Raw genomic sequence first — 22,561 nt, forward strand, 5'->3', positions numbered from 1 at the left:
GTCCAAGGGTTTGATTACTTCCTTTACTACCTTCTTTATTATAACTGGATAGATCCCGTCCACGTCAGGTGCCTTCTTTATGTTTAACTTCAAAAATTTCTGCTCCACTTTGCTCTCAGTTATTGGAAAATCACTTAGCTCTGTTAGAGTTTGATAAACTTCTGGCATTCCCCTCATTGAATAACTCAGTTTATCAGCTACCTGAGCATGATCATCAATAGTCAGCCCATCTATGTTAAATGATCCAACCTGATTCATCCCTTTCCTTCTAGAGTTTACATAAATAAAGAACTCTTTGCGGTTTTTCTTTGCATCCTTTGCCAAAGATTTCTTGTAATCTGCCTTCACCTGCCTAACCTCCTTTGTCACTTGATTATAGACAGGCTTATATCTGTCATAGGCTTGTGTGTCACCTGATAATTTATAGCATCCCATATATTTTTCTTCTCTGCCATGAGCCTCATTAATTCATCTGACATCCATTTAGGTCTGAACCTTGAACAGTATTTCTTAGTTTAAATGAAAAGCTTAGTAGCCTCCAAGATTAAGTTCCTAAAATGTTTCCCATTTAGAATTCAATGAAGATGTTCCACATGTTTTGTAAAATTGATATTGCCTTCCCAAAGAATTATTAGCACGTTGGAGCAGGAGAGTTGGTTGGAAAAGAAGCTTCCTATATCTAAAATAAAGGTAATTCCTGTTATTTCATAATATAATAGAATATAGGAATTATCGAGCACTTAATAGCTCTCTATTATCAAAAAGAATTTCTTGTAATCTGCCTTCACCTGCCTAACCTCCTTTGTCACTTGATTATAGACAAGCTTATATCTGTCATAGGCTTGTGTGTCACCTGATAATTTATAGCATCCCATATATTTTTCTTCTCTGCCATGAGCCTCATTAATTCATCTGACATCCATTTAGGTCTGAACCTTGAACAGTATTTCTTAGTTTAAATGAAAAGCTTAGTAGCCTCCAAGATTAAGTTCCTAAAATGTTTCCCATTTAGAATTCAATGAAGATGTTCCACATGTTTTGTAAAATTGATATTGCCTTCCCAAAGAATTATTAGCACGTTGGAGCAGGAGAGTTGGTTGGAAAAGAAGCTTCCTATATCTAAAATAAAGGTAATTCCTGTTATTTCATAATATAATAGAATATAGGAATTATCGAGCACTTAATAGCTCTCTATTATCAAAAAGAATTTTTTAAAAACTGTCGGAGACCCCTGTAGTCACCTTTACAAAAGCAAAAGCCCATACCTTTAGCCTTGATGGTAGTTACATCTTTAAGTAATTCCCATATCAGTACATTGTGGTCACCTAGTGGTTCCTTTATCTGCAAATTCTTAATGCATGAATAAACAAACACTGCTGATAATCAGATCAAGAGTATTACTCCCTCTAGTTGCCTCTTGAACATGCTGCTGTAGAAAACAGTCAATCCAATAAATCCAAAAAAAGTTTTGATAGTGTGCGAGTGACCAATCCACAAGTTCCAGTCAATATCTGGAAAGTTAAAAATCACCCATTATAAGATATTCTCATTTAATGGCCCACTATTTCTCTGCACAATTTCTAATTATAATCATCAGCTTCATTAGGCCTATAACACACACACCTCCTCTCATTTTTCCTTTCCCAGTGCTTATATCACACCAAACAGACTCAACATTGCATTGTTCACCAACATCAATTCGATGCATTTCCTTAGATTTTATGTGTTTCTTAACTAACAGCATAACCCCTCTCCTTTCCTGTCCTGTCTATCCTTTCTGTACACATTGTACTCCCCAAATTGCAATTTTGCACTGCTTATATCTGTGTAACACCACATCTCTGATATCCCAACAATATCTGCCTTTGATGTCTTAACTAGCACTTCAAGCTCATCAAATTTATTAACTATACTCCTAGCATTGTTTCTCCTCAAGCTCTGATAGGTGCCCATCAGAATGCTGAGTTGGCACCTAATTTCTTGACACTCTAGGCTTCTAGCACACACACAAAGACATCCTCCTTGGCTAGATCATGTCCTGTTTTAGAAAGTTCAGCAAACATTTCACACATTTTTTGAGACTGATGCATTGGAGAATCACCCCACCTTCGTTTCTCTCCCAAGTAATAGCACTCTTGCTAGTCTGTGATCTTTGCTTCGCAGCTCTAGTCTGGGTCATGATTTCCATTTAAATACTGTTTAATTAACAATGGAATTTAATAAGATTACTAAATATTTTTGATTACTTGATAATACTATACTAAGCTAACAGATTCCTAATACACTGCTTCATATTACGTTATCTAGTTTTATGTTTTACCTTACACCATCTGTTCGAGATATATACGTTGCGCTATTTCTTATCGATTACAATATGACGGCTAGTTCAACAATATTGGCGCCAACACCAGGAGTCGTAACTTCCAAAAATCACTAGTTAAATTCAAAATAAGAAGCTAACGAATGCTACTAAACCTATTTAATATCTTTGTAAAACGAATGTAGTATATTAATTAAAGAAGAATATGGTAAAACAGTCTAAATACTTATCCCTTTACAGCAGCCAAAAATCCGCCGATTTAATTTACAAATATATTTGAAGAGTTCTCATCTGTGCTATTCAAGATCAAGAAATATTACCTATACCTATTATGAATAATGCAAATCATTCAATGCTCTAGAAATTCATCATTCATTTTACTTACCCTTCAGGCCAATGAGCATGCTCTCCATAACTCATGTTGATGATGTCACATTTAGCCATTACCACTTTTATCATCTGTTTAAAAAATATGCACTTATCAGTGACAGATTTTATTATTATAACACATGTTTTACACGCAAAAAATGTTAAATATATGCTTAAAGCTTTTTTTTTTTTTTTTTTTAACTGTTATTCCAAGATATCAAGTAACAATTTCATATGGTACCTGTGCTTATTAATATCAAGATAATTGCTTTAGCCATATCTATCAACTTCTAGAAATTAGAAATACAGAATGGCATTCAACTGAAAGGAAACCAGAAGTTCAAAAAGTTTCACAAAATGTGCATTTAACCCTTTCAGGAATGCAAATTGACCCTTCTTTTCCACATATGAGCCTTGGGAAGTATATTTTTGTTTCAATACATTTCAGATAATGTATTTATTTATATATGAACTGTCGAATTTTTTTAGTACATGCTGCCATTTCTTTTCTGTGTGTCCAACTAATAGCAGACGTTGCTTTAATAGATGGCAGCATGGAAGCAACTTTGAAAACTTGAGGAGGATATTGAACTTGTTGGAGATTGTCTGATTTTGGTATACAGAAGCAGGATTCTGTGAAGTGGAATTCAGATCCAGAAGTTGAAGAAACTGAATTGTGTGATACATAAATAGATAATGAGGATATTACTGCTTTAAAAAAAAAGTATACAATTTTTTAAATTCTAATTTCACTGTTGACAACAATTTTATTTTAATAATTGCCATAAAGTCAAAATAAGAATAAATTAATATTTAAAAGCAATTATGTACCAAAAGTATAAAAGTTTTCATTTTATTATAAAACTGCAAAATTTAATATTAGTCAACAAAGCACACCAGAAAGCAGCTTGTTCATGAAAGTGTTAAAGAGAAAAGCAATAAGCACTTTAGTATAAGTTAGTCAATAAATGTCAGCTGTTATTAACAGCTACTATTTATTAACAGAAAAATTTAACATAAACCAGAAATAAGAGTAATTTAACTGGTGTTGCTTGTCTGAAATATTTAAGAATGATAAAACTAACTCTGTAAATTGATTACTATTAATACAGTTTTTCCAAATATTAATGGTAGATATAGCTGCCACTTCACTTTAACATTAGCACATTAGCCGACCAGGCTAGCCGGGTGGGTAAAGTACCTGCCTAGCAACCCAAAGGTCACGGGTTCGAATCCCGCCTCGGGCTTGAATCAAAGTACTGCAAAAACCTTGGGAGGTGCATTATGGCCACAGAAGCCAATGCGCCAACAACTACCAAAAAAAAAAAAAAAAAAAAAAAAAAAATTAGCACATTTCAAAAGTAAAGCCTCCTAAGAAAAATGTTTTTGAATTTTAAAGACATACAATTACGAGTTTTACAATAGATTACATAAGTTCTACTGTAAAATGGAATATATACAACAGTTCTCGCTTTACGACTTCCCAGGTTTACGAGTTTTTTCCCCCAAGTATCAAGTATCAACAAAATCGAAAATATGAACATTAATTGCAAAATATGAATGTTAAACATTAATAAATACTCAATTCCAAACCACGTGCGTAGCCATACAATACAGTGTACCCCGCTTAACGATATTAATCAGTTCCAGAGACACCACCCTATTGTTAAAATAGGTTTTTTAGTAATTCGTTTCAAGATCTTGGAAGTTGAAATTTTCGCTGTATAACTAAGTTGTTATTTATCTCTCTAAAATGTCATTTTTAAGGTCACACTCATGTCCTTAGGACCATATACAAGGTCATGAGCATGGTTTGTAAATTGTATTAGTTACCAATTCAAATCATTAAAATGCACTACACATTCATCGTTATCATATGTTCCGTTATAAGATCAATTTTAAATGCCTTTGTGATATTTTTTTAAATCACATTTCTGGAGGTCATGACCATAAAACAAATTGCACATTCTGGTTTATTGGCTTTTCTGTTACTGCAAGCAATTATAAACGGGTAGTAAACTCGATCTTTTTGCATTTGAAAAAATACCGATAGCTGGAATTGTGTGGTTTTTACATTATTATGATGAAATGTGTTTCCTCTTTACTGAAATCTTCAATCATATAAAAAACAAATTTTCAGAATCTTCTCTTCATTCTTTTTTTTTTTTTTTTTTTCAAGCTACATAAACTTGTTGCTCCACACGAATCGTATTAGTTGCAATTTGTGTGTGCCTTAAAAAAATGCTTATGCATGAAATCGTGAAATTTATAATTAAAAGAGAAGATTATCTTGGAAACAAATGCTTCTTGAAACATTTCTGAAGACGACGATTCCTTGTGCAACAAACCAATGAGTGCCGAGCCAATAATCAGTGATCAACAAGTGTGCATTTAGTCGATGATGATGAAGAATAAACATTCTTTAACATTTGCAAATGTCATAAATAATTTCTCTATTATTATAATTTGCTTGATTTTACATTCTACATTCTCATTTCTTTCGATAAATCAATCGTTTAAATATAGCACGCTAGGAACGAATTAACTCGTAAAGTCAAGAACTACCTGTATACACTTTCCAGCCAAAATATTATTTCCACCTACCCAATAGTCAGTATGTCCTCTTCTTGCCACGAATACTGCTAACACACAGCGATTCGTGGACTCTAAAGTATCTGAAAGTTGCAGGAGGTATGTTGTACCATGTAATAAGGATCTACGAGATCCTAGTGACATGATACAACACGTTTTCTGTAGATCAGTGATTTGTAAAAAACACAGAGCTACTAGGTTCAATAGCTTCTACGTAACTATATTTAAAAGAGTAAGAGATTACCACAATCTTTTGCGTAGAATACTTCCAGTCGATGCTCTCCAAATGTAAACGAATAAAATAAACATAAAAATATATTAATGAATTCTCTCACCCATAGAGGCATGACCGATCTGACACACAACGGAATCGAAAGCAGAGACCCCAACCCGATCGACAAAACAACTCGAGAAAAACCATGAGCAAGAAAACATTCTGTCAGAATAATTAAAATAGTTAAAGTCAGGCTGACTGGGATAGCCGAGTGGGTAAAGTGCCTGCCTAGCAACCCAAAGGTCGCGGGTTTGAATCCCACCTCGGGCTTGGATCAAAGTACTGCAAAAACCTTGGGAGGTGCATTATGGCCACAAAAGTCGATGCGCCAACAACTACCAAAAAAAAAAAAAAAAAAAAAAAAAAAAAGTTAAAGTCAGAAAAACATATACGAGAATAAATAATTATACGCAATTATAAAATTTGGATAAACACATTGACATACGGTCTTCCGACTAACTATATCTGCAATAAGGCCTCTAAGGTTGGGATTATTCATACCACAAATTTAAACATATACACCAACCGTTTATAACTGATTTAATAATAAAATAAAATAAAATGATACAAAAGACTAAAATAATATTTACAAAAAATGATTATTTACAAAAAACTAATTTACAACAAAAATAAAATAAAATAAATAAGTTAAAATGCATTAAAATATAAATTTAAAATCGATAAAAACACTATTACAGCTTTCGGAGATGTCTGCCTCCTTCCTCAGCAATAATGAATATTTAAGCGACACATCCTTAAGTACCAGGTTCACGGCACATGTGGATGACCAGTCGTATACTCGGTATCCCTTTCATTTATACCAGAACCGGAAGTGGTCTGGGGACGTAGAAAACTAAAACGTTTATCTCAGGCAAAAACAACCGCCTCAAAAAGGGGGTGAAGCCTAACTCCCCTGTCTCTGTTCATGCTATTGTTGCCAGAGGATCCAATCCACAGACTTTCCAGCCACTTGCGGTCCCAGAATCTATGCGCCCGGTCAAGGATGACAGCGTTGTCAGGGGAGATCTGGTGTTGTTTTTCCCAATAGTGCTCGGCAATGGCAGATTTATTGAGCTCTGCGGTCCGTATCGCTCTTGAATGTTCCGCCAGACGGTCCTTGAGACGCCGTCCTGTCTTCCCCACAATCCGGGCATGTGATCTCATATACGACCCCACTACTAGAATCCCTGGTAATGGGGTCTTTGACCTGTGACACTACTGTGTGCAACCTCCGGCCCGGGAGCTGCACACAGCGTGTCTGAAAATCGTGAAGCATCCTCGCAATGCGATCCGACAGGCCCGGATAGTAGGGACCATACACTGTGGTAAGCGGTACAAGCAGAACTACCCGATTGGGCTCTTCCTCTCTATTGTATTTATCAATGACCCTCTGGGGGTAACCGCACCTCATAAGATCCGTTATTATTTGCCTAATTTCCTTCTCCCCCTTCTCAGAGGTGCTGCAATGTGTTCTCACCCTACCCAAAAGTGCTCTGGCCACACTATTTTTATGTTTGATTAATGTAGATTAATTAATGTAGCATTAGGTGATATTAGTAGATTGTCCCCTCTACACCTGATGAGTGTGAAGAGGTTAGTTTTGGAGAGGACGAATAGGATTATCTATTCATATAAACAGAGACATATTAGGAAGTTCAACACATTATTAGAGGAGCAGTCCACTGTATTTAGGGGTAGTAACCATTCTAACTTTATTCAAAACTTAAGTGGCAAGCCTTTAACCCAAGAACAAGAGACTATTGGCTCTTGGAGCTAAGTTTGCATTGCTGCCCCCCCAAACCTCCAATCACCGAAACATCTATGGGCATTGAGAGGGCAATTAGCAAATTACCTGAACACATTGCCAATCAAATTCGTGTTAAAGCTGTTGCCATTCTGGGCCAGGCAAAAACAGTTGCTCCAAATCTTACCCTGAAACAGAAGAAAGCACTAGAAGAACTTAAACGGGACGAAGATATTATAATCTTACCAGCAGACAAAGGCAGATCTACGGTGGTATTAAGCAAGGAAGGTTACCACAAGAAAGTGTTAGACTTCTTAGGTGATAGTGGTACTTATAAGATTATCCATAGAAACCCCTTGGCTAGCTTAGAACAGCGTGTAAATAAGATGCTACTTTCCTGGCTAAAAAATGGAAAAGATTCCAAAGGACAAGTATTGGTCCATGCATGCAACAGGGTGTCGGCTGCCCAGATTTTATGGGTTACCTAAGATGCACAAGGAGAATGTTCCATTACAGCCCATAGTTTCCTTCATTGGTAGCCCTACGTATGCTCTATCTAAATATCTGGCGCAGCTGATTTCTCCGGTTGTGGGTCGGTCCGCGTTGGTTTTCACAAATTCCACACTATTGGTGATAGTGTGGAATTTGTGAATTTTGTAAGGAGTCAAGATATCAGAGAGGACGAGATGATGATGTCATTAGATGTCATATCATTATTCACGTGTATCCCCATAGCACATGGGGTAGAATGTGTGAAGTTGGCTTTACAGAAGGATAATACCTTAAGTGCTAGATCCCACCTAAACACAGAAGATATATGTTGTGCTGTTGAATTATGTCTTTCCAGTACAACCTTGGTTTTCCAAGGAGTGATGTATAAACAGGTTCAAGGCACAGCCATGGGTTCTCCAATCAGCGCCATTGTTGCAAATCTGGCTATGGAGGAACTAGAGAATAGGGTTTTTGCGAGATTGGAGTTCCCTATGCGTAAGTGGAAACGATGTTGATAACACGCTTACTATTGTAAAGAAGGGGAGAGAGGAAGATGTGGTCTCGTTTCTCAATGGTTTTTCCCCCTTTATAAAATTCACCTCGGAGGTAGAAATAGATGGTACCCTCTCATTTCTGGACATTATGGTATATAGGGAAGGCCCCAGACTTAGAACTAAGGTTTATAGGAAACCAATGTGTAGGGGCCAGTACACACATTATAGGACGGCACAGACTGCCCAACATAAAAATAGTGTGGCCAGAGCACTTTTGGGTAGGGTGAGGACACATTGCAGCACCTCTGAGGAGGAGGAGAAGGAAATTAGGCAAATAATGACGGATCTTATGAGGTGCGGTTACCCCCAGAGGGTCATTGATAAATACAATAGAGAGGAAGAGCCCAATCGGGTAGTTCCGCCTGTACCGCTTACCACAGTGTATGTTCCCTACTATCCGGGCCTGTCGGATCGCATTGCGAGGATGCTTCACGATTTTCAGACACGCTGTGTGCAGCTCCCGGGCCGGAGGTTGCACACAGTAGTGTCACAGGTCAAAGACCCCATTACCAGGGATTCTAGTAGTGGGGTCGTATATGAGATCACATGCCCGGATTGTGGGGAATGTTACATGGGGGAGACAGGACGGCGTCTCAAGGAACATTCAAGAGCGATACGGACCACAGAACTCAATAAATCCGCCATTGCCGAGCACTATTGGGAAAAACAACACCAGATCTCCCCCGACAACGCTGTCATCCTTGACCAGGCACATAGATTCTGGGACCGCAAGTGGCTGGAAAGTCTGTGGATTGGATCCTCTGGCAACAATAGCATGAACAGAGACAGGGGAGTTAGGCTTCACCCCCATTTTGAGGCGGTGGTTTTTGCAAGAGATAAACGTTTTAGTTTTCCACGTCCCCAGACCACTTCTGGTTCTGGTACAAGTGAAAGGAATACCGAGTATGCACCTGGTCATCCACGTGTGCCATGAACTTGGTACTTAAGGATGTGTTGCTTAAATATTCATTATTGCTGAGGAAGAAGGCAGACACTTCCGAAAGCTTTAATAGTGTTTTTATCGATTTTAAATTTATATTTTAATGCATTTTAACTTATTTACTTATTTTATTTTATTTTTGTTGTAAATTAGTTTTTTTGTAAATAATCATATTTTTTTTAAATATTATTTTACAGTCTTTTGTATCATTTTATTTTATTTTATTATTAAATCAGTTATAAACGGTTGGTGTATATGTTTAAATTTGTGGTTCCGACTAACTATTTTAATTATTCTGACAGAATGTCTTCATGCACTCATGGTTTTTCCTGAGTTGGTTTGATGTGTTTCAGGGTTGAGTTGGGGCTCTCAGCTTTTGATTCTGTTGTGCGTCGGATCGGTCATGTCTCTATGAGTGAGAGAATTTGTTAATATCTTTTTATTCATTTATTTTATTTTATTCGTTTACATTTGGATAGCATCGACTGGAAGTATTCTATGCAAAAGATTGAAGTAATTTCTTAATCTTTTAAATGTAGATCAGTGATAGATCACGGTGGACAATCCATGTAATCCCAGAGGTCTATGGGACTCACATCTAGCAAATTTGGCAGACAAGGTAGCACCAAAGTCACTTTCATGTTCTGCAAACCACTCTCATTATCCTGCTGGAACACAGTAGAATTAGTTAATTAATTAGTTTTAGCATTTAGTGTACAATCTAGGGCAGTATGAGGGCTCCAAGAGATTCTCAGTAGAACTTCCTCGTACCAAAACACTGCTGCCACCTGACCATTTCTGTTAGACCAGTATATTGGAGGAATTCCTCTCTGCAGTTTGTTGCCATATTCTCCATCTACCATCCACACAGAATAACAGGAAACGTGAATCATGTGACGATTGGAAAATGCAACTTTTCCATTCATCAATGGTCCAATTACACTATTCAGATACAAACTTTCTACTATTTTGCATCTAGTGGCTAGCACAAGGCAGTATAGCCTACAGTGACTTTGTAATTTGACCCTGTCCCACTATCAATGAGTTGTGGGCACCCAATACTGTTGGAACATCTTAACTACAGCATTCTGAGAACAGCACAAGATTTGAAGCTTCTGTAATATATCACCGTCCAACTGGAACCCAACAACCATCCCTTTTTCAAGGTCTGTCAGATGACATCTCCTACCCATGTTTACCAAACACTTCTTACGGATCTCATGCCATGAACCTGCAGTATCATATTTAATGGTTCTCATCATGGCTGTGCCACCAGGGATGATAGAACATCTATTAAAACATGAGGTGGGTCATGACGTTTTAGCTGGACAGGTTGTGTGTGTGTGTGTGTGTGTGTGTGTGTGTGTGTGTGTGTGTGTGTGTGTGTGTGTGTGTGTGTGTGTGTGTGTGTGTGTGTGAGTGAGTGAGAGTTTGTTTGTTATTTGGTTTTTAGGAGCATTAGCAACTAAGGCCATATTGCTCCATGAATATGCGGTGGTCATTCCTGACCTTTCCGCATCCTCCGTATTTGGTGGTGACGGGCTCAAACCCCGGTCTAATCAAGAAGCATGTGCTACGCACTACTGCTCCTTCCCACCCTGGCTACAGAGGCGTCTGGCTTCACATTTTTTATACAAAATGACTGTTATTAAATTTCCTTATTTTTAATGAAAATATTCAAAGGTACAAATATAAAGTATTGTTTGAGTAGTGTAAACTTTAGCAGCGAAAATCAATGAAAAATTCATTTTTACCACACTTTCACAATCTATAAAATGAAAGGTTTTTTTTTTTACCAAGCCACCACCAAATATTCTGACGTCCGATACCTACCATCAGGGATAAAGGGAAGGGTTTTTGCTTTCATAAATGTGACTACAATGGTCTCGCACAGTTTTAATTCTATACAGTGGGACCAACTGATGATGTTACCAACAGCAAATTCTAAATAGGAAGCATTTGAGGAATTAATCATGGAAGCTACTAGGCTTTTCATACCGATTAAGAAATACTTTTAAAGATTTAAACTTAAACGGATGTCAGATGAACTAATGAGACTCATAACAGAGAAGAAAAATGCATGGAATGCATATAAATTATCAGGTGACATAGAAGCCTATGGTAGATATAAGCTAGTCTGTAATCAAGTCACAAAGGCAGTTAAGCAAGCAAAGGCAGATTAGGACAAATCTTTGGCAACAGATGCTAAGAAAAACAGCAAGGACTTATTTATATAAACTCTAGAAGGGGATAAATCAGATTGGTCCACTTTGTATCGATGGTTCGACTGATGATGATCCTGCTCAGATAGCTGACAAACTGAATCAGTATTTTGCATCTACATTCACTTAATAACACAGAGTAAAGTAGAGGAGAAATTGTTGAAGTTAAACATAAGAAAAGCTCCTAGAGTGGATAGGATCTATCCAGTTATATTAAAGGAGGCGGAAAAGGAAGTAAGCAAACCCTTAGCCCTAATTATGAAGTCCCCATGGACTGGAGATGAACAAATGTATCCCCAATTCACAAAAGAGGGTCAAAGGGTGACACAAATAATTACAGACCTGTCAGTTTAACTTCTGTTCTGGGGAAAATAATGGAGTCACTGGTTAAAGAAGCATTGCAGGATCATCTAGACAAGACTGCAATAATAATTCAGACACAGAATGAGTTTAAGAGAAAGCCTTGTCTGACAAATTTGATTGGATACTATGATGTGTTTAGAAAGGAACTTGATGCAAAAAATAATTTTGATATCATATACTTGGATTTCAGGAAAGCTTTTGATACTGTTGTGCATGGAAGACTATTTTACTAATTGGAGTGGGATGGTATTAAGGGCAGGTTGCTACAATGAATAAAAGAGTGGTTGAGTGGGTGAAGACAGAGAGTGCTAATCAATGATACTGCTCTTGGTGAACTAATGTTATTAGTGGATACCACCAGGGTTCGATGTTTGGTCCACTTTTGTTTTGTATATTTATCAATGATAGTGATGAAGGTATATCAGGCAATATGAATGGGAAGCATTCAAAGAACTTATCTTGGAAGCTAATAGGCTTTACTTACCAACTAAGAAATATTGTTCAAGGTTTAGGCCAAAATGGATGTCAGATGAACTGAGGCATATGGCAGAGAAGAAAAATGCATGGGATACATACAAATTAGCACATGACACAGAAGCCTATGATAGATACAAGTTGATATGCAACCAAGTTACAAAGGAGGTTAGGCAGGCGAAGGCAGATTACGAGAAATCCTTGGCAAGAAATGCAAAGAAAAACAGCAAAGAGTTCTTTACTTATGTAAACTCTAGAAGGAAGGGGATGAATCAGATTGGTCCACTTGATATTGATGGGTCAACTGTTGATGATCCCGCTCAGGTAGCTAACAAACTAAATGAATATTTTGCATCGACATTCACACATGAGGAGTTATTCAGCAAGGGGAATGCCAGAGGTGTATTCAACTCTAGCAGTAAGCTACAGAATCTTGAAATAACTGGGAGTAAAGTGGAGGAGAAACTGTTGAAGATAAACACAAGAAAGGCACCCGGGGTGGATGGGAACTATCCAGTTATATTAAAGGAGGCAGCAAAGGAAGTAAGCAAACCCTTAGCCATAATTATGAGAGCTTCCTTGGACTCAGGGGAGGTACCCATAGACTGGAAATGTGCAAATGTGACCCCAATTCACAAAGGAGGATCAAAGGCTGACACAAGTAATTATAGACCTGTGAGCTTAACTTCTGTTCCAGGAAAATTAATGGAGGCACTGGTTAAAGAAGCACTGCAGGATCATTTAGACAAGACTTCAGTTATAGCTCAGACACAGCATGGTTTTGTTAAGGGGAAGTCTTGCCTGATCAATTTGATTGGATACTATGATGCAGTCACAAAAGAACTGGATGCAGGGAATAACTTTGATATTATATACTTGGATCTTAGAAAGGCTTTTGATACTGTTGCACATGGAAGACTGCTACACAAATTGGAGCAGTGTGACATTGGAGGCAAATTGCTGCTATGGATAAAGGGGTGGTTGAGGGGGAGAAGACAGAGAGTGGTAATCAATGGACACTGCTCATCGTGGACTAATGTTATTAGTGGAGTCCCTCAGGGCTCAGTGTTGGGTCCATTATTGTTTTCTGTATTTATAAATGATATTGATGATGGTATATCAAGCTTAATGTCCAAGTTTGCAGATGATACAAAGGTTGGCAGGGTTGTCAAGGACACTACTGACACTATGCTGCTGCAACAGGATATGGAAAGGTTGAGCAGATGGGCTGAGAGTTGGCAAATGAAGTTTAACATTGACAAATGTAAAGTACTACACATGGGAAACAGCAACCCCAGAGCAACGTATCAACTCTGTGGTACTACACTGACAGTGGTAGAGAATGAAAGGGACTTGGAGGTGGTTGTGCAGGCAGATATGAAGTTCTCTGAGCAGTGCAGACGGGCTGCAAGAGTAGCTCATGGAGTATTGTCAATTTTATACAGGAATTTTTCCAGCAGGGATAAGGAGGTGATTATTCCATTGTATAAGGCAATGGTCAGGCCACACCTAGAGTACTGTATACAGGTCTGGAGGCCTCATTTCAAGAAGGATGTAGAGCTGCTGGAACGAGTACAGAGAAGGGCAACAAGATTAGTGAATGGAACAAAGGGGTGCTATTACGAAGAAAGGCTTAAGTTTTGCAAATTACAGTGTCTGGAGACTAGGCACCAGCGAGGTGATCTGATAGAGGTGTATAAAGCCTTGAATGGTTTAAGCATGCTCAATGCTGATGGGATTCTTCCTCTAGCTCAGAAAAATCACCTGAGAGGGCATAAATTCAAATTGAGGAAAGACAGATGTAGGATAGACGTGCGGAAATTTGCCTTTAGCCAGCAGGTGGTTGGTTGGTGGAACAGACTTCCATCCCTTGTGGTGGAGGTTGATAGCCTAAATAAGTTTAAGGCTCAGCTGGACAGGTATTTTGAACGAACAGAGGGGTGAAGTGGAAGTGGGTTTTTTTTTTTTTTTTTTTTGGCTGATGCTGCATAAGCTTGCTTTCTTGCATCAAATGCCTCTACTAATGCTAATGCTAATATCAAAGTTTGCAGATGATACAAAGGTTGGCAGGGTTGTTAATGAGAGTAATGGCAGTGTGCTACTACAACAACATAATCTAGAAAAGTTGGGCAGATGGGATGAGAAGTGAAAACTGAAATTTAACATTAACAAATAGAAACTACTGCTTATGGGTAGAAATAACCAGAGTACCATACCAACTGTGTGGTACTACACTTAGGGTGGTAGAAAAAAAAAAACCTGGGAGTAATTGTGCATTCAGATGTTTTCCGAGCAGTGTAGACAGGCTGCCAGAGCAGGCCATGGAGTGTTTTCAATGATAAACTAGTCTGTAATCATTCCTGTAATCTGATATACAGGAATGTTGCTAGTAGGGAAAAGGAGGTGATTATCCCTTTGGCCTCATTTTATGAATAATGTAGAGTTGTTTGAGTGAGTACAGTAAACCCCCGCTATTTGCGGGGGTTACGTTCCTGAGAAATGTCGCGAATACCGAAAACGCAAATACTGAGTTATGGCTCCCATAGTAATAAAGGGATTCCGTTCCACAGTATGAAATATATAAGAAAAACTAGTCTAAAATTTTGTCATGTACCTTCATAATATGACTATGTACATAGTACATAGTGAAATGCAGGCATATGGCATCGAAATGAAAATAAGAAACAATTTAATATTAAATGTAATATTTATTAGAAATTTCAAACAAATCTTTCAAAACAGCGCCTTTGCTAGCAAAAAAACTTATCCGGCCAGTGCTATCACCAGTTTCGCTAAAGTGTTGATAAAGGAGTTTTGCATTTTCACGAATGATGAGTGAACTTAACGGAATTTTATTTTGAGTTCGGTCTTCTATCCATAGATTTAAAGCTTTTTCCATTTTTTCAAATTTAACATCACGAGTTACAGAGCAAATTTTTGAAGCAATTAGCGTGTTTTCACGGACACTACGGTGGATTTTTTCTTCCGATTTTTTGATTGATCGTACCGTTGACTCATTAATTTTATAATGTTTTGCCACTGAGGAGACACTTTCACCATTAGAAATTTTATCTAATAACTCAATTTTATTCACTAATGTCTTTGATATTTTCACATTTCTCTTGTTATTCGTAGCCATATTTTTGTAGGGGTTAGAAAGAACTTGTCCACAATAAAGTCACTTTCTTCCGTTAACACACTCGAAAAAGTCTGTTTTACACTGCAAAACGGTAGATTTATCATTTTTGTAAGCATATCAAATTTATAAATTGATAAATTTATTCAATTTATAAGCATATAAATTAAAAGCAAACGACGAAACCTTCCATGACAAGCGCATAACACATACTGAACAAGGATTAGCGAGAAACATCCACGCTCACGATTTTGTCACCCTTCTCCCCACACCCTCTGAGCGCTGTTTTGACCGGGAAGATAATTTTAGCCACGCCCATGTTTTTTTTATGGTGGAAAATATTCACGGCGCTTTAAAATTAACATTTTTTTAGGTTTCATTTTATATTAAATCGGCGATCGCGAATAAGCGAAACCAGATACCGCGAATAGCGGGGGTTTACTGTATAGAGAAGGGTTACAAGATTGGTGAGGGCAACAAAGGGGTCCTCTTACCAAGAAAGGCTTAAGTTCTGAAAATTGCAGCATCTGAATGAGGTGTATACAGCCTTGAATGGGTTGAGTAGGCTCAATTCAGATGAGATTCTTTCTTGCTCAGATTATGAACCTGAAGGGACATAAATTCAAATTGAGGAAAGACAGTTCTGTAGAATAATGTGTGGAAATTTGCCTTTAGCCAGCGGGTAGTTGATTGCCAGAAAAAACTTCCATGTGTCATCATGGAAGTTGACAGCTTAAATAAAAATCAAGGAGAAACTGGACAAACTTTTAGAGGGAATGGATGTGTAAAATTGTTTTTTTTTTTTTTTTTTTAGCTGATGCTACATAAGCTTGCTTTTTTGCATCACATGCCACTAATACTACTACCTGGTACAATTGGATATAATGCTCAAAGATGACTCAAAATCTACGTACACATGGAATAAATTGCACAATTGCACTGCCACTGTTCAAAGAGCAGAAAATGAAAAGCATATATGATATTCTTTGGGTAAATATAGAGAACTGACTAACAATGGATTTTTAATAATTATCAACAAATAAAATATAGAATGTTCAAGAAAACTGCAAAAATTTCAATATCAAACTTTGTGCAGCACAGCCATAAAAGTCTGTAAGTATACTGTTCAAAGAGCAGAAAATGAAAAGCATATATGATATTCTTTGGGTAAATATAGGTAGAACTGACTAACAATGGATTTTTAATAATTATCAACAAATAAAATATAGAATGTTCAAGAAAACTGCAAAAATTTCAATATCAAACTTTGTCCAGCACAGCCATAAAAGTCTGTAAGTATACATATTCATTTCAGTCTACATATATTCAGATTTATCAATTTCATTCCATCAAACCAAGAGTTTGCCGTATAAGCTGGAGCATTTAGGATCATAGATAAGATTCTTAGATAGACTGCAGGACATGTGGAAAAGGATTGTATGATATGGTCAAAGAGGAATTGGATGCAAAAAATAATTTGATATCATATACTTGGATTTTAGGAAAGCTTTTAATACTGTAGCACAAGGAAGACTACTATACAAATTTGAGCAGTATGGCATTAATGGCAAGTTGCTGCAATGGATAAAGGGATGGTTGAGTGGGAGAAGACAGAGTAGTAATCAATACACACTGCTCTTCGTGGACTAATGTTATTAGTGGAGTCCTCCAGAGTTCGGTGTTGGGCCCATTGTTGTTTTCTGTATTTATCAATGCTATTAATGAAAATATATCAGGCTTAATGTCTAAGTTTGTAGACAATACGAAGGTTGGTAGGGTTGTTAATGATGGTAATGACAGTATGCTACTGCAAAAGATCTAGAAAAGTTGAGCGGATGGGCTGAGAGGTGGCAACTGAAGTTTAACATTGACAAATGCAAAGAACTGCATATGGGTAACAGTAACTGCAGAGTAATGTACGAACTGTGCGGTACTACAATTAAGGTAGTGTAGAATGAAAAAGACCGGGGGGGGGGGGGTAATTGTGCAATCAGATATGAAATTTTCTGAGCAGTCAGACGGCTGCTCAGAAATAGATGTGAAGATCATGGGACCTTGTCAATGATATACAAGAATTTTGCTAGCAGGGAAAAAGAGGTGATTATCGCCTTGTATAATGGTCAGGCCACATGTTGAGTACTACATACAGGTCTCTGGAGGCCTCATTTTAGGAAAGATGTAGAGCTACTGGAAGAGTATAGAGAAGAGTAATGAGATTAGAGTGGAACAAAGAATTGCTCTTACCAAATACAGCTTAAGTTCTGCAAATTGCAGCATCTGAAGACTAGGCACCTGCAAAGTGATCTGATTGAGGTGTATAAGGTCTTGAATGATTTGAGCAAGCTCAATGCTGATGGAATTCTTCCTCTTGCTCAGATTATGCACCTGAAAGGGCATAAATTCAAATTGAGGAATGACAATTATAGAATAGATTTGCAGAAATTTTCCTTTAGCAAGCAGGTGGTTGATTACAGGAACAATCTTCCATTTGTCATTGTGAGCTTAAATAAATTCAAGGCAAAACTAGACAAACATTTGAAGTGAATGGATGACTGGATGAAATGGGAAGGGATTTTTTCTTTGGCTAGTGCTGTATAAGCTTGCTTTCTTGAGTGTATAGTCATATGCCCTGACTATACACTCTTATTATTGATAAAGTTTTTTTATCTCTTTTGATACTCTTTTAGTGTGTTCTTAAACATCTGTGATTTCCTAAACGCTCAATCATTTTTGTGTGGATACATTTGTAGTTATCCATTCTGTAGGATCTCCTTTGAATCCAATGATGCTCTCATTATAGTTAACTGTTTAGTTCTCTTTTGACATTTCTTTTAATATAATTGGATAGAGTCCATCAGTACCAGACACTCTCAGAGTGAGTTAGGACTAATCTGAAAGTGTCTGAAATTTTGCCCAGGCATGACATGAAAATCTTTATGGAACAAGCTTTGGCAATCAATACGCTGGAACTTTCAGGCTATAAAGTCATTACAAAGATCATGCGGTAGAATTTTTCTCAGCATACTCTGCATGCACTTACTGACAGAAAGTACTGCTTTTGGAAAGAGAAAGCTTATAGTAGTAGTAGTAGTAGTAGTAGTATACTTGAGGACTTCCCATTTTTACAAAACTATGAATACTATAATGGAAGGAAGAATCTATTCTCAACAAGATCACGTCTGCTGGAGGGAAGGGACAGCTGAGGTTGCCTAAAGTGACATTATTTGGTTGGAATTTTCTGTAATGATACAAAAATAATGTTGTATTAATTAATCTTGTATAATTGTACCATTATCTGTGTGCATTTAACTTTCCCAATTCATAAAACTTAATTTACTTCTAACAGGCATCCACACATTCTTACACATACATTTTTGTAAAATAATACTGCAAGAGGACTATTGTTACCATAGTGTGATTTACTTCTATTACTTTTAAACTGGCTCAGAAAGATCCATAAAGTTACTTAACAACTCACGGCTCTCATTAATGCTGCTCCAGTTTCCATGGATCCTAAACGAATATCTCCAATGGATATACTAATTATCTGCGCTCCAGGAGCAACACCATTCCTCTCAGGCTCATCTGGGAAGTAAGCAGCAGCAATACTTGCCACGTGGGTTCCATGTGCAGCTGTTTCAAAAGTTACATAACAAATTTTATTATTTTAAATAATATTTATCAACAGCAAATTTAAAAACTTCAAGGCAAGAATTTATAACATATGGGGTCATTCAAAATACAAACGTATCAAAAAATAAATGCACACAAATACTTTTTAAAAAATGTATGTTGGATTATTTAAGCATTCTAAAATTGTAGCACAGAGGGGGGTGTGTGTGTGTGTGTGTGTGTGTGCACGCGCAAGTCTGCATTCAAAGTTTAGGTTTCTAGATTACGACAGTACTCTCTCTTTCATCATTATAAAATATACTATATACAGTGATGTGCCCTATACCTTCCAGCTTCAAACAGTACAAAAATACATTAAAATTGAATTCATAAAAATTAATCAAATATTTAAATATCCTCCTGTTTGTAATTTTATGTATAATACCAACCATCAAGTTATTTTTTAGAAGATAAACCATCCATCAATGTTAGAGGCTTGACTGACAATGAAGTAAAATAACAAGTCAAATTAGGCTCATTAATATCTGAATAGCAGGTATCACTAAAATTAAGATAACAAATACTAGTGAACTGCAGCTAAACAATAATTATAAATTGATTTATTCTGCAAGTAAGATTAAGGATACAGAAAAAGGAAGGTGCAGCAATAGCCCTTAGAACTAGTCTGGAAGAAAGTTCAATTGGATGGGAAGCATTTTTCAGGAGAGTGAATTGGGCAAAATTTAAGACAGAAATTTTGGCCATGAAATCTGTCTGTAGATACAAAGAAGTTGAAAGTTCCGAAAAAGACAAGATCTTTAATATCTTAGAAATACTATATTGATGTTATGGATAACCCTTTAGTTCAGAGTTGTTTGTTTGTTATTTGGTTTTTAGGAGCATTAGCAACTAAGGCCATATTGCTCCGGGAATATGCGGTGGTCATTCCCTGACCTTTCCGCATCCTCCGTATTTGGTGGTGACGGGCTCGAACCCCGGTCTAATCAAGAAGCGTGTGCTATGCACTGCTGCTCCTTCCCACCCGGCTACGGAGGCGCCTTCAGAGTTGAAATGACAAAAAGATCAGAAACCTAAAATTCCAGAACTTACCTCCCAACTACTTGTGTATTAATGAATGAGATGAATTTATAAAGGAGGTGCTTATATTAAAGACTAGTTAAAATTAAATTGCATAGAAGAAAGTGCACTTTTCTCAATGCTCATCATATGGGTTTCACTGTATAAAACCAACATTGAACCAAGAGTCCAAACGAGAAATGTTCGCACCATCATCGGTTGGTTCATAATGGCAAGGAATGAAGAGAGTATTTGTTTCTAATTCACATGGTGCAAATTGGAAATTTCATGTTATTTAAATTCCATACTGCTAAAAATATTGTGGGTAGTTTGGCATTAGGAACTAAAAACTTTTGTTTGAACCATTCTATTGCAAGTGCTTCAAAAGTCGTTAATTTATAACTGGAAGGTAATTTGATTAGTGTTACTGCAGAATTAATTTTTGATTGATGTAATGAGTGGACTGGATGTGTTGGCTGAGTTCAGTTGTATGGTATTGTAAATGTGTAAGCTGGCATGGTGATAACAGGCTCTGATATTAGATACATTCAAGGTGTCATATTTAACAGTAGTGTTGCCAATGCAACATGCATTATATTCTTATTGACATTGAATTAACCATACTATGTTATTGATACTTGCAATATTATACTTTAAAAGTGTCTATAATTATTAAAATACGTACTGATTTTATTATAAAATGAAAATACTAAAGTGATTTTAGTGTTAGAAAATACATTTTTGAGTTGTCTGGCTAATTGACTATGATATGGGAGGATTATTTTTGTGTCTGTAATGTTTTTTGTTGTTAGATGATTTTCTAATTTATTTCTTGTTTCATATATGGTATTTTGAATGAGGTGGTATGGATATTTTTTAAGAAAGCATTAGTTTAGTACTGTAATTCTGTTTACAAGTCATTTTCATAAACAGAGATTTGTAGTTTTGAAAATACCTGCTAATGTCTTATATTCTATAAAATATAAGACATAATATTTCTTTCATACCTATTAAGAAATATTGTTCAAGGTTTAGGCCTAAATGGTTGTCAAATGAACTAATGAGACTCGTGGCAGAGAAGAAAAATGCATGGGATGCATATAAATTATTGGGCAAGACAGAAGCCTATGGCAGATATAAGCTAGTCTGTAATCAAGTCACAGAGGAGGTTAGGCAGGCGAAGGCAGATTACAAGAAATCTTTGGCAAAGGATGCTATGAAAAACAGCAAGGATTTCTTTACTTATATAAATATATAAATTCTAAAAGGAAGGGGATGAATTTGATTGGTCCACTTGATATCGATGGTTCAACTGCTGATGATCCTGCTCAGATAGCAAACAAACTGAATGAGTATTTTGCATCTACATTCACACATGAGGAATTATTAAGATTTCAAAATGCCAGAAGGTTATCAAATTGTAGAAGGGTGCTTAATGATTTTGTAATAACTGAGAACAAAGTGGAGGAGAAATTGTTGAAGTTAAACATAAGAAAGGCACCTGGGGTGGATAGGATCTATCCAGTTATATTAGAAATTATGGCAAAGGAAGTAACCCTTAGCCATAATTATGAGAGCATCCTTGGATTCAGGGGAGGTCCCCACAGACTAGAGATGTGCAAATGTATCCCCAATTCACAAAGGGGGATCGCAGGGTGACACGAATAATTACACACCAGTTAGTTTTTAACTTTTGTTCCGGATAAAATAATGGAGTCACTGGTTAAAGATGCATTGCAGGATCATCTAGACAAGACTGCAGCAATAATTCAGACACAGCATGGGTTTGATAAGGGAAAGCCTTGTCTGACAAATTTGATTCGGTATTATGATGTGGTTACAAAGGAACTGGATGCAAAAAATAATTTTGATATCATATACAGTCCATTCCGGTTATTTGGGACACACCGGGACTAGTGCATTTTGGCCCGATTAAGTGGTTGCCCCAGTTATCCGAAGTTGCATGTAAATAGTTAAAAATACAATGTATCCTCCCCCTTTACAATTGGTTCACTGTACAATCAAATCACGTTACGATGGGAGTCACCACAGTAAAGTACAGTTCACTATATGATGTGCAGTAAACCCCGGTCATTGCGATCACATTTATGAATTGAATTTTAATTCTATTAAACAGTGATTCTAATTAGCGAAAATAGGAGGAATATTATCCACAAGCTATAAAAAGCAAAGATATATTAAGCACAAATTTACCCTTTATTACCTTACCAATTAAAAAATTAAATGATACGTGAAAATCAGAAGAATATATGTGATAATCGGAATAATTAATACATACTGTAATATGCACATATGAACTAGTTGACATTTCTGTTCACTGACATTTGTGGGTGGGGGTTAAAATTTAAAACAGTAGAAAGATAAGCAACCA

General features: G+C 36.7%; 1 protein-coding gene across 1 annotated transcript in view; it reads right to left on the reverse strand.

Annotated features, from left to right (window-relative positions):
- Positions 1 to 22,561, reverse strand: part of TppII (Tripeptidyl-peptidase II) — a 647,643-nt gene that overhangs the window by 451,288 nt on the left and 173,794 nt on the right. Inside the window, exons 8-9 of the mRNA XM_090387764.1 lie at positions 18,959 to 19,113; positions 2,706 to 2,779 (exon numbers count right to left, since the gene is read on the reverse strand). Of these exons, the coding sequence (XP_090243890.1) occupies positions 2,706 to 2,779; positions 18,959 to 19,113 (229 nt within the window). The remainder of the gene's footprint in view (positions 1 to 2,705; positions 2,780 to 18,958; positions 19,114 to 22,561) is intronic.

Source organism: Mastigoproctus giganteus, chromosome 13 (genome assembly GCF_048544385.1).
Source record: "Mastigoproctus giganteus isolate SK-2022 chromosome 13, ASM4854438v1, whole genome shotgun sequence".
Taxonomy (NCBI): domain Eukaryota; kingdom Metazoa; phylum Arthropoda; class Arachnida; order Uropygi; family Thelyphonidae; genus Mastigoproctus; species Mastigoproctus giganteus.